At 43.4% G+C, this 12,851-nt stretch overlaps 1 protein-coding gene across 1 annotated transcript in view; it reads right to left on the bottom strand.

Moving 5' to 3' along the window:
- Positions 1-11,890, bottom strand: part of LOC102960464 (adhesion G protein-coupled receptor E4-like) — a 44,027-nt gene extending 32,137 nt beyond the window's left edge. Inside the window, exons 1-4 of the mRNA XM_007090652.2 lie at positions 11,860-11,890; positions 7,848-7,940; positions 4,463-4,513; positions 1,946-2,065 (exon numbers count right to left, since the gene is read on the bottom strand). Of these exons, the coding sequence (XP_007090714.1) occupies positions 1,946-2,065; positions 4,463-4,513; positions 7,848-7,878 (202 nt within the window). The 5' untranslated portion in view covers positions 7,879-7,940; positions 11,860-11,890. The remainder of the gene's footprint in view (positions 1-1,945; positions 2,066-4,462; positions 4,514-7,847; positions 7,941-11,859) is intronic.
- Positions 11,891-12,851: the final 961 nt, after the last annotated feature.

Genomic DNA, 12,851 nt, shown 5'->3' with positions numbered 1-12,851 from the left:
GAGTCAAATTAATGGAGACAGAAAGTATGATCATGGGAGCCTGGGGAGGGAGAACGGGAAGTTAATGTTCAGTGGGGACAGAGTTTCAGTTTTGCAAGATGAAAAAAGTCCTGGAGATGGAGGGTAGGGATCGTTGCACAACATTGTGAATATACTTAATCCCAGTGAACTGTACACTTAAGAATAGTTATAGTGACTCCCACCTGTCAGAATGGCTAAAATTAACAACACAGGAAACAACAGATGTTGGCAAGGATGCGGAAAGGGGAACACTCTTACACTGTTGGTGGGAACGCAAACTGGTGCAGGCACTCTGGAAAACACTGTGGAGGTTCTTCAAAAAGTTAAAAGTGGAATTACCCTATGAACCAGCAATTACACTACTATTTACCCAAAGGAAACAAAAGTGCTGATTCAAAGGGGCACAAGCATCCTGATATTTGTAACAGCATTATCTATAATAGCCAAGCTAGGGAAAGAGCCCAAATGTCCTCAGCTGATGGAGGGATAAAGAAGATGTGATATCTATATCTATATCTATATCATATCTGTCTATCTATCTATATGATATATATATATATGTATATATATATATATATAATTATGCTAAGTGAAATAAGTCAGAGAAAGACAAATACCGTATGATTTCAGTCATATGTATAATTTAAGAAACAAAACAGATGAACATAGGGGAAAAAAGGAGAGGCAAACCATAAAACACACTCTTAATGACAGAGAATAAATTGAGTGTTGGTGGAGGGATGGGGGTTGGGGGATGGGCTAAATGGGTGATGGGGATTAAGGAGGGCACTTGTTGGGATGAGCCCTGGGTTTTATACATAAGTGATCAATCACTAAATCCTACACCTGAAACTGATATTATACTATACGCCAGCTAACTGGAATTTACATAAAAATTTGAAGAAAAAAACATACCAAAACAAAAACAAAAAATGTTTCACAAGTAAAAAAAAAATATTTACAGTGATAAATTTTGTTGTGTATATTTTACAATTAAAAAAATTAATTTAAATAAATAAATCCAGTATTGTCTGATTTCACTCACAGGAGGTCCCTAGAGGAGTCCCATCCACAGAGACAGAGAGTAGATGGTGGGAGCCAGGGGTGGGGGAGGGGGTGGGGAGTCTGTGTTTCATGGGAACGGAATCTCGGTTTGGGAAGATGAATAGGTTCTAGGGATGGACAGTGGGGATGGTTGCACAACAATATGCATGTATTTAATGCTTCTGTAAGATACACCCCAAAATGGTTAAAGTGGTACATTTTACATTGCATATATTTTGCCACAATAAAATAGAGTAAATCCTAAGTCATCTACCATGGTTCGCTTTGCCTTCTGAATTTACACAACTCCACCAAGCCATTATCCATTTCTACTGGTCAGATATTCAGGAGTGGTTTTTGTCTTTGGTGTACTCAAATAGACCTTTAGAATTTGTGGAAATGAGAAAGGCTTATTTAGGCTGGAGCAGAAGGGAGCAGTGAAAAGGGAAACTGAAATACTAAGCTGGGGCCAGATCATGGAAGATATTGTCAAGATAGTAAGTTATTCATTTGTTCTCTTGGACTACACATTTTTATTGGGTCTCTGTTATGTGACATTATTCTCTGTCCTCAGCATACAGCAATGAACAAAACAGATACGGTCCCCACCCCTGTGGATTCTCAGACAAACAAACAAAAACCAGTGCTTGAAACGTCAAGGGTCCTGGGAACTCTACCTTCCTCTAAAGAAAAACATGAAGCCAGCCTCAGAGAGAGTGAGGGGCACACAAAGGGTAGGGACTTCTCTAGGGGCACTGAGACAGCCCTGACATTTCCATCCTGTAGCACGACTTCATCTTTACGTCACTGGCACACCCATAGAACACACATGCCCCTGCCTCGTCCAGGGATTCCAGGATGATGTGGATTCCATCATTACCTTCACACTTCTCATGGGGCTCAATGTACTTCCTCCCAGACACGGACTGAAATCCGTCTTTACAAGCACAGTGGGTACTGTTGGAGCAGCTGGCATTTTCAGGGCACTTGGGACAGAGACCTGCAGAGAACACAGGATCATTCCATTCATGTACTCATTCATTCAAGAAATATTCCTTAAGCCCTTACAATGTCTCAGATGCTGTGGTCAGCAGAATAGCGCTGTTAGCCTCCACTGCCCACCCCTCCTACTGCTGAACACAGATGCTTGCAGTGTCTGCCCCACACACATCCAGCCTCAGCCACCAGCACCACTTATGCTCAACAGAACTTCCCACTGTCAGCACCTGAGTTTCTCTACCTGAGGGCTTTCTCTGGCCACCAGAGTCCTCTGTGCTCACAAGGCAGGTTAGCAATGGAGCAGATCCCTCAATCAATGACTGACATGAGTCAGGGTGTTTAAAAAAAAGGTGGGGGGGGGTGCCTGGGTGGCTTAGTCTGTTGAGCATCCAATTTTGGCTCAGGTCATGATCTCACAGTTCATGAGTTCAAGCCCCACATCAGGCCTCATGCTGATGGCACAGAGCCTGCTTGGGATATTCTCTCTCTCTCTCTCTCTCTCTCTCTCCCTCTCCCTCTGCCCCTCCCCTGCTCATGCTCTCTCTCTCTCTCTCTCTCAAAAATAATAATTAAAAAAATTATAGAATTACCATATGATACAGCAATTCTATTTTTAGGTATATATCCCAAAGAACTGAAAGCAGGGGTTTGAAGAGATATTTGCACACTTGTGTTCATAGCTGCATTATTCACAGTAGCCAAAAGGTGGAAACACCCCACGAGTCTACTGACAGATGAATAAACACCATGTGGCCCATCCATACAATGGAATGTTATTCAGCTTTAAGAAAGAAGGAAATTCCAACACCTGCTACAACAACATGAGTGAGCTCTGAAGACATTACGGTGGGTAAATAAAGCAGTCATCAAAGGATGACTACTGTTTGATGCTACATACAGGAGGTCCCTAGAGGAGTCGAATTCCTAAAGACAGAAAGCACATGGTGGATCCTGGGGCTGGTGGGAAGGCAAATGGGGAATTGTTCAATGGGGAAGAGTTTCAGAAGAGGAAAAATGTTCTGGAGGTGGTTGGTGGAGATGGTTACACAACAGTGTAAATGTGTTTGATGTCACTGAGCTGCACATTTTAAAATGATCATGATGGTGAATTTTATGTTATGTATATTTTACCACAAGTTTAAGAAGATAACAGCTTCCTTGCTCATCAAGGGGAATAACGCTGGGGTGCACACTCCTTAGTACATCCCAGCTCCCATTGTTACATGTAACCTGCTTGACAATGGACCCTTATGGCTCCTCGCCTTCCCAGGTAATTTCCCACTCCCACCTGGCACTTCCTAGAATCACCTCTGATGAGGGAACATACGGCAAGCTGACAGGCCACTGCAACCCTCGCCTCCCCACCAGGTGCAATATATGTGTGATATTCCTCTGGCTCTCCTGGCTGCCCAAGAACAAAGGGAAGGGGAAAAACACAGGGTTAACTAATCGAGATCATAGTCCTGCAGGACCTAAGTCTCCATCACCCCTCCATAGTGATGTGGGAAACAAAGGCAGAAGGAAATGGAAGATACAACTAAATTTCCTTATAATCTGCAGCCCATTGACAAATACTTGAGGCAGGCAGAGTAAAATGTTTCTACAGGAACTTCTTACTGTCTTAATGCTAATACTTTGCTAGAGGGAAAAACAACCTTAGCCTGACAATAGCTAGGCCTCCAGTATCCTGTGAGTCTTCTTAGGAAATATGAAAATCTCACTATAAACTTCCCCTGGACTAGACCTCCTACAACTCCATAGTATAACACCAGTTTCTCCTCATGGTCCCAGGGCAGCTCTTCCTGCCCAGGGGTCCTGTCCCCATGCTTCAATAAAATCACCTTTTTGCAACAAAGATGTCTTCAAGAATTCTTTCTTGGTCGTAGGCTCCAGACCCCATGAACTATCACCCCCCAAACTCATCAACCTCCCAGATAAATGACTTGTTCTCAGGTCCTTTTCTCAGGGTGTGCTTCTGGAGGGACACAACCCAGGACATGGGGAAAAGCAAAAGTATCTCCTGCCATGACTTGGACACAGGCTCTGGGAAAGAAAGGGCAGAGTCCACCATCCACCAGCTGTGCGACCTTGAGCCAGCTACTTCTCCAGAGGGCCACTGGTCAAGTGAGGATACGGTCAGGACCTTCTCTGTAGGAATGTCAGGATTGCATGGGATCAGTGTGCAATGTGCTTAGCATTGAGCCTGGTGCAAAGCACGAGTTACATAAATGGCAATGATGATGCAAGGGGGGGGGGGCAGTCCTTGGGAGCTGCAGGCAATAGGAAGAAGGCAGCAGGATTTATGTGGTCTCCCTTGAAAAGGGCTCCTTCCCTCTCCTTGAGGCAGGTCGCAGACCCTAATTTCCGTTCCCTGGAATTTGACAATGAGTAAGCTCACCTTCAGAATTTTTGACATGTGATCCTGACAGAGCCAGCAGGACAGTGAGACCTGGAACAGAGAGAGGGGGACAGTTCAGCTTGGCTGAAGCCCAATGGGGATAGGGCCAGACATACCCTGCTGACTTCATTGCAGATTCTTCCAGGCAGATTACAAAGGTGAGGGTCAGGGAGGGCATCATATACTAGTGATGCGGGCCAGGGCCATCTGATTGCAGCTGTAAGAGGGTCTACACCCAGTTTCAATGTGCGAAAGTTTGTGTGGGGGGTGGGGGGCGTTTCCCACACCAGCAATCAGTGCTCTGACACCAGCTAGGTGTCCTACAATTCAGCTCAACTTCTGCACCATCTACCCAGAGACAGCATCAGATCCCACAGGTTAAGGGCTTGCTCCCACAAGCCTGCCCCCCCTCCCCCTTCAGAAACCATAGAAAGCCTAAGTTGTCACCTCCCTCTCCTGCTGCATTAATGCTCTGGAGCAGCTCAGAGAAACATTGCAGTTACTAGATTGCTGACCTGTTAGGAAAAGGTATCACTCAGGAACACTGGATGGAGGAGGGATGGGGCAAGATACAGGGGAAGGGCACAGAGCCTCCTTGCCCTCTCCGGGAGGCCACTCTCCGCAGACCAGCTTCACCAGCCCCAGCAGCCTCTCGGGTCTTAGAGAGACTTCCTCACACAGGCAAGATTGATTAGACCTTTGACCCTCGGCTGGCTACTCACCCTCCAGCTCTTCGCCCCTCCCCGAAAATCAGGAGGTGGGGCTGAAAGGGGCTAGCCTGCTGATTACGTGATTGGCTCCCCGGCCCCGGCCCCGCCCAACCCTCCCCGCCCCCGCCCCGCCCCCAGCCCTAGCCCCGCCCTGCCGTGAGTTTCCCAAATCACCTTATTACCATAACAGGAGACACCTTTTTCAATCACTCTCCTCAGGGAAATTCCCAAATGGGGACAACGCCCAAAGACGTATATCTCATTATAAATCACAATATCATTAGCTGTGCGTCCCGATTTCTGAAAAGTCAGCGGCTCATAAAGCTTTTCTCCAAGCGTAGCACCGAAAGGCCAACTGCCAAACTCCTTTCCACATGCAACAGTGCACCTAGACCTGTCTAGACTTCTAGCCCCACACTGTCCGAGGGAGATATAATGTGAGCCACGTGGGTCCTTTTAAATTTGCTAGTAGCTGTGTCTTTAAAGGCTGAGAAAAACAGGTGAAAATTTTATTATTGTGTTTGACCCAGTAGAGTCAAGATGTGATCATTTCAACCCGCAATCCAGATGTGACAAATTATTCATAAAGTGTTTTGCATTCTTTCCTGCGTGTAAGATAGTCTTTGAGACCAAGGATGCGTTTCACACGTGGGGCCAATCTCCACTCAGGCTGGCCTGTTCTCTAGTGCTCAAGACCAACACGTGCCTGGTGGCTATGGTACTACATAGCCCAGGTCTAACTCCTAGTAACCAGTGCTTTCTCTGGAGTAAGAGGGGATCTGAATAGCACAGACCATAAGAAGCCTCAAAGTCCAAGACTGTGGGAAATTTGGAATGGATGAGCATGTTTGCGGCATGGTCCATTTTGAGGATGACTTAAAAATATCTCCCACATTTTTAGATGAAGCTTTATATGAAAGTTGGGGTGGCTCAGTCAGTTAAGCAACCGACTTCAGGCTCAGGTCATGATCTCATAGCTTGTGGGTTCGAGCCCTGCATCGGGCTCTGTGCTGACAGCTCGGAGCCTGGAGCCTGCTTCAGACTGTGTCTCCCTCTCTGTCTGGCCCTCCCTTACTCATGCTCTCTTTCTCTCTCTCAAGAATAAATAAACGTTAAAAAAATTTTTTTTTAAAGTTGGGGATGAATTTAGAAATGCAGAAAGCTTTCCACATGTTTCCTAATATCACTCCCTCAAGGTACATATAGGTGGCAAATAACCAGGCACTTGAAAAATGTTTTTTCTTGGATTTTTTTCTCTTTCCTCACAAGCAGGCTGTGCTGGGATCCTTTGCTAAAATCTGGAGGCATTGGCTTTCACAGCTAACTCCAGCCCCCAGGTGATTTAAGTATGGCAAGTAAGATGGAGGTAATTTGAATTTGTACCACACGGAAGGGGGAAGAATAAGAAATCTGCCCATGGCCCGTTTGGGTGATCACAGAATGAGACAGATCCCTTGGACAAGATAAGGCTCTTTCTGCCTCCTCTGTAATATTTACTATGCTTCATATTATGGGTACTGACAAAAACATGACCTTTAAGGATTCATGATAACAGGCTGAATCATATGACATGGCCATTTCTGTAAATCAAAAAAAAAAAAAAAAAAAAAAGCCCAAATACCAGCAATTTCCTTGTGAATGCTTTCTTCACAAAAAAGAAATATTACTTGGTTCCTATGGGGCAGGGGTCAGCAGACTATGGCCCACAGGCCAAATTCAGACCACTGCTTGTTTTTATATGGCCTGTGAGCTAGGAATGGTTTTTACAGTTCTTACATGGTCAATATAAATCAAGTTTTATTGGAACACAGCCATGCACATCAGTTGGAGGAAGGCTTGGGGGTACTCTTGTATGACAGTGCAGAGTTGAGGCGTTCAGAGGGAGACCACATGGCCCACAAAGCTGAGAACAATAATTATCTGGCCCTTGATAGAAAAAGTTTGCCCACCCCTGACATATACTGGACATCACATGCTTGCTAATAAGATCGTCTAACAAGCCTGGTTTAACCCATACCTTGCAGATTCAAAATCCCAGAGCAGAAGGGTAGGTATAGGCCCAGGTCATTGTACTAAACTAAAGTAGTCTAACCCTGGACCCTCTTGGTGGTTGATCACTATAGCAGACCCTTGAAGTGTCCCCCTATGGTCTTCCCCTGAAAAGGCTCCTATCCATACAGATAACTTACTCTGTCTTTCAGTAGGAGAGCATTTTCTGCAGCCTGTGGGGGACAAGCCCCAAATGTTCAGAAGTTATGCTGGAGTGGCTATCTAGCTGTGAGAGATGAGGACCAAGGGTGTATAGCCCAGTCTCCTTGCCCTGCTAAGGCACGTTAGGTGTTCCCTCTTGGGGGCTCCCCAGCAGTGTTGAATGGCAGTTACCCACAGAGGTAATTCATTGTTAACACATCCTTCATCTGCTCTTGTCTCTGTCCCATCTGGCATCCTCCACTCCCTCCTGTGTGCCTCCTGGGATCCCTTCCCAAGTGAACTACTTACATCCAAGTCTTTGTCTTAGTTATGCTTGGGGAGAGCAACTAAGAGACTCAGTGTGCGAGTTTCTAATCGGACTGGCTCACACAGTCATTTCTGCACAAAGAGCCAAATTTGGGGGAGCAACCCAAACTGGGATACCAGGGTCATGGGGAGAAGAGAGAATTCTTTGTTGCACTCACCTGAGAGCAGGGGCAGACACCTGCTTCCCATAGCACTGAGATATCAGAAGCAACAATTGAGAAACACTCTCAAACAGGACGTGCCAAGGGTTTCTGGAATGAATAAACCCCATGAAAGTCAATTTCGGATGGTCACAGACTTCAGGGGCCAGGTGGCCAATGCTTCTCAAAACCTTTTGATTTCTGCCTTTTTTTTTCTTTTTTAAATTTTAATTAGTTAACATACACTGCAATATTGGTTTCAGGAGTAGAACCCAGCGATTCATCACTTACATACAACACCCAGTGCTCATCCCAACAAGTGCCCTCCTTAATCCCCATCACCTATCTAGCCCATCCCCCACCCACCTCCTTCCATCAACCCTCAGTTTGTTCTCTATTGCTAAGAGTCAGTTATGGTTTGTTTCCCTCTCTCCTCTTCCCCACCTCCCCTTCCCATATGTTCATCTGTTTTGTTTCTTAAATTCCACACATAACTGAAATCCTATGGTATTTGTCTTTCTCTTATTGACTTATTTCACTTAGCATAATACATTCTAGCTCCATGTGTGTTGTTGCAAATGGCAAGCTTTCATTCTTTTTGATGAATATATTTACACTATATCTTCTTTATCCATTCATCAGTCAATGGGCATTGGGCTCTTTCCATCATTGGGCTATTGTTGACAGTGCTGCTATAAACATCAGGGTGCATGTTCCCCTTCAAATCTGTACTTGGTGTCCTTTGGGTAAATATGTCATAGTGCAATTGCTGGACTGTGGTAGTGGTTATGGTGATGATGGTGGTGGTGATGACAATGGTAGTGATGGAGGTCTCCCATGTCTCTTTCCTGACACCAATTATAACCACGACTTTGTGTGATAATGGATCAATTATCAAGAGGCGTTGAGAATTCACAGGGTCCTGTGAAGCTCCCCCAGGAACAAAGTAGTGGCCTCAGAAGGCCCCTTTCAGAAAAAACTCTTAGTCCCGATGGCCTGAACAGGCTAGTCACACATTATGTGCTGGCATCTAGCATGCAAGTCAAATTTTGCTGCACATACTTCTGTTAGCCTTCTATTCTCACGTCCCCAAAACATTTATGGAACTTCTGTGGTGGGCTAAGTCCCTTACCAAGTGTTTTGACACTATTGTTTCATTGAAAGCTCACAACCACCTTGTGATGTAGATCATATAATATCTTCCCACTCTTCCAGTGATGAAATTGAGGCTTGAAGAGAGTCTGTCACCTGCTCCAGGTGGCACTGCTAGCACAATGCAAAGCTAAGACTTGGAAAAGTCAGGCTGAGTCCAAAACCCACATATAAAGTACAATGAGATACTAAGCCTCAGCGTTTCCTAGGTGCAAAACATGTAATATAAATAAGCAAGGCCATTTTGGGGAAGCAAGGAGGAGTGTGGAGAACTGAAGATTTTGGGCTCTATCTAAAGACATACAATTCTACTTTTTCCCTAATTGCAGAACCAGTGGGCCACCAGCTTGCAATATCTGCAAGGGACAAATCATATAATTGCAAGTCAAATTCTGTACCTGGGAATCTTGGAGGACTTATACTTGTAATCTCCTGGATGCTTTCCCTTCTCTCAACATCCATTTCCTTTTTTTGATTCATGGCTCTCTTCCCTTCCAAAAACCTACTTCCAAAATATACTGTGGAAACTCTTCGTGTGAAGAAATTATGTCTACGGGCACCTAGCAGGTTCAGTTAGTAGAGCATGTGACTCTTGATCTCAGGGTCGTGAGTTCAAGCCCCATGTTGGGCATAGAGCTTACTTTTTATTTATTTTTTATTTTTTTTCAAGTTTCAAACATTTATTTATTTATTTATTTATTTATTTTTAATATATGAAATTTATTGTCAAATTGGTTTCCATACAATACCCAGTGCTCATCCCAAAAGGTGCCCTCCTCAATACCCATCACCCACCCTCCCTAGAGCTTACTTTTTAAAAAACTAAAAAAAAAAATCATGCCTAGATGAGGATAATTCTTTTCTGAGGCCTCTTTTGAAACTGGTTTAACTAAAATGAGCATTTTATGTGAAAGAGGTTATCATGTTTTTCAGAACCACTGAAACCTTTAGCAATGCTGATTTGGTTTTTTGGGTCTTCTTTTAAATGTTTGTTTATTTTTGAGAGAGAGAAAGAGAGCATGAGCCAGGGAGGGACAGAGCAAGAGGGGGAAGAGAGGATCCAAAGCAGGCTCTGCGCTCACAGCAGTAAGCGCAATGTGGAGCTCGAACTCATAAACCATGAGATTATGACCTGCGCTGAAGTCAGATGCTCAAACAACTGAGCCATACAGGGGCACCTCTTTTGGGTTTTTTAAGAGCACTTTACTGAGGTATGATTGACATGTGAACAGCTGTACATGTTCAATGTGTGCAACTCAATGAGTTTGGGCTTAAGTATATATCCATGAAACCATTGCCACCATCAAGGCCATAAAGATATCCATCACCTCCCAGAGTTTCCTCCTGCCCCTTTGTGGTTATCTGTGTGTGTTTATGTGTATGCACACATACATGTGTGATACAAACACTTAACATAAGATCTATCCCCTCAGCATATTGTAAGTATATAATAGTGTTGTTAGCTATGGGCGCCATGTTGCATAGTACATCTCCAGAACTTATCATCTTGCATAACTGAAATTTTGTACCCATTGACCATCACTTCTCATTTCCCCCATCCCCTAACCCCTGGCAACCACCGTTCTACCCTCTGCTTCTATGGATTTGAGTATTGTAACTCCGACATATAACGGAGATCATACAGTATTTGTCTTTCTGTGGCTGGCTTTTTTTTTTTTTTTTTTACATACCTAGAATGCTGACTCGGAGAGATTTTTGACCATGACCCACTATAAGAAATACATTTTCATTAGAGAGAGAGAGAGAGAGGGCAAACTGAACCAAGTTTCACAAATTAACATGCTACATTTGATATTTTATAATTATAGTCCCTTGCATTTCTTTTAAAATGCTGGTTATAATACCCACTAAGTTGGTTTCATGACCCTGCCCCCCTCCAGTGGGTCACAAACAGCTGGAAAAACACTGACCTGTACAGTGAGTCACTTTGGCCATGAACGAAATAGACAATCCTTTGACAGTGAGCCTTGCATTTAATTGTGCTGATGTGTTTATCGTGGAGGTGAGGCGTGCGGAGTGACAAAGCTTGTTAATTCACTATGTGACCTCAGTAAACATATTCGTCTTTCTAGGTCTTGTTTTCTTCATTTTCAGTAACAAATTGGTTGTATGCTACGTCTGCTTCAGGCTCGTTTCTTGAAACTTTATTACAGACATACCTCAGAGATATTGCACAGTGGGTTCCAGACCCCCTCAATATAATGAGTCAAATAAATGTTTTGGTTTCCCAGTGCATATAAAAATATGTGTACATTATACTGTAACCTATTACATAATGCAATAGCATTATATCCATATAAAATGTACATCCATTACGGAAAAATCGCTTTATTGCTGAAAAATGCTAACCACCATCTGAGCTTTCAAGAGTCATATTACTGATCACAAATCACCAAACATAATAATAATGAAAAATTTGAAACACTGCTGGAATTACCAAAGTGTGACACAGAGACACGAAGTGAGCAAATGCTGTCCAACAAATGGTGTCAATAGATTTCTTGATACAAACCTACAAGTTGTAAAAAAAAAAAAAATGCTGTATTTGCGAAGTGCAATTAAGCAAAGTGCAGTAAAACAAGGTATGTCTGGATTTTAATTCACCTGAAGCCCCTTAATACACAATTCATCATCTGTCGACAGCACCGAGGCATTTCAGTATGTTCTGCACTACCACATGTTGCACGACTGGAAGCTAGAAAACGATCCCTACAATAGCAGCTTTCAATAAACAAAGCAACAGGACATAGAACGAGGTCCCCTTGAACATTTCTCCAGTACCAGACATTTTCCTAGACCCAACATCACCTGTGAAACATTTTCTATTTTCTATGGAAAGACACTAATCAGTTCTTACCCACAAGATGAAAAGTTCTTGCTTCTTACCCTGGCAGCTTATCAGAGCTAATGAAGAAGGAAGTACATTGCTTCTTATCTGGAACTCCAATTTCTCAAGGAGTCTCGTGGGTGGATGAGAAGGCTGGGGGTGTTGACTGGGCAGCTTGCATAATGCAGGGTCCCTTAGTTCTCTTTTCATTTGGGTAATTTAAATAGTGCGTTACATTAGGGTGGATCATATTGAAGTGTCTCAGAAAATGAGTTTGGAAATGATGATGGTGTTCCGTGTGGAAAATCAGGTAATGGAGAACGGCATCAACTTCCATTTACACCAAGAAAATGGATCCAACTTTGGAGAGGCTTCTTTAATTTGGTGAACTTCTTAGCAAGAGAGAGAAGGCCAGGCTGTGGGAGAGTGTATCCCACTGTGCCAGTGTATCTATGTACCATCCAGTTCCTTATTATGGTGTCACTTCTCAGTTTACCATCTTGGGAAAATGACATACCCATATTCTTGGACTTTGAGATAGGGTCACTCATCCCGATTATACTCATCTACTAGGCTGATGAAAGTCTTGATTGGTCCCACTAGCATGGTGTCCTGAAATTTTCTTCTATTTCATATTAGAAGAATCTTTCTAAGAGCCAGCACAGGTACAGCAAAAAACAAAAACAAAAACCCTAGTTTAACAAGTCCAAATACACACAAGGAGTAAATCCTTATCTAGTGATTTACCCCTTATCTTGATTTTGTTGCATTTATCAAGTATCACCTTATTATCCCTGACATTTATTTTGTAAATTAATTAGAGTCAATGCAGTAAAATATTCAAATAATCATTTAGATATGGTCCACAGGCAGTTAGCCCCTCCATGTAAGACTCAAAATATTTGCACCATGTGATACTGAGAATGTTTCTTTTGAATGACAAATGAAAGAGAGCTTAGGTTTATCACTGTCAGCTGAGGTAACATGAAAAGTATCTGGACGTTAACCTGAAATGCCTGACC

This window comes from Panthera tigris, chromosome A2, assembly GCF_018350195.1.
Source record: "Panthera tigris isolate Pti1 chromosome A2, P.tigris_Pti1_mat1.1, whole genome shotgun sequence".
Classification (NCBI taxonomy): domain Eukaryota; kingdom Metazoa; phylum Chordata; class Mammalia; order Carnivora; family Felidae; genus Panthera; species Panthera tigris.
The sequence above is the reverse complement of the archived record's forward strand: the minus strand, read 5'-3'. Positions and strand labels throughout refer to the sequence as shown.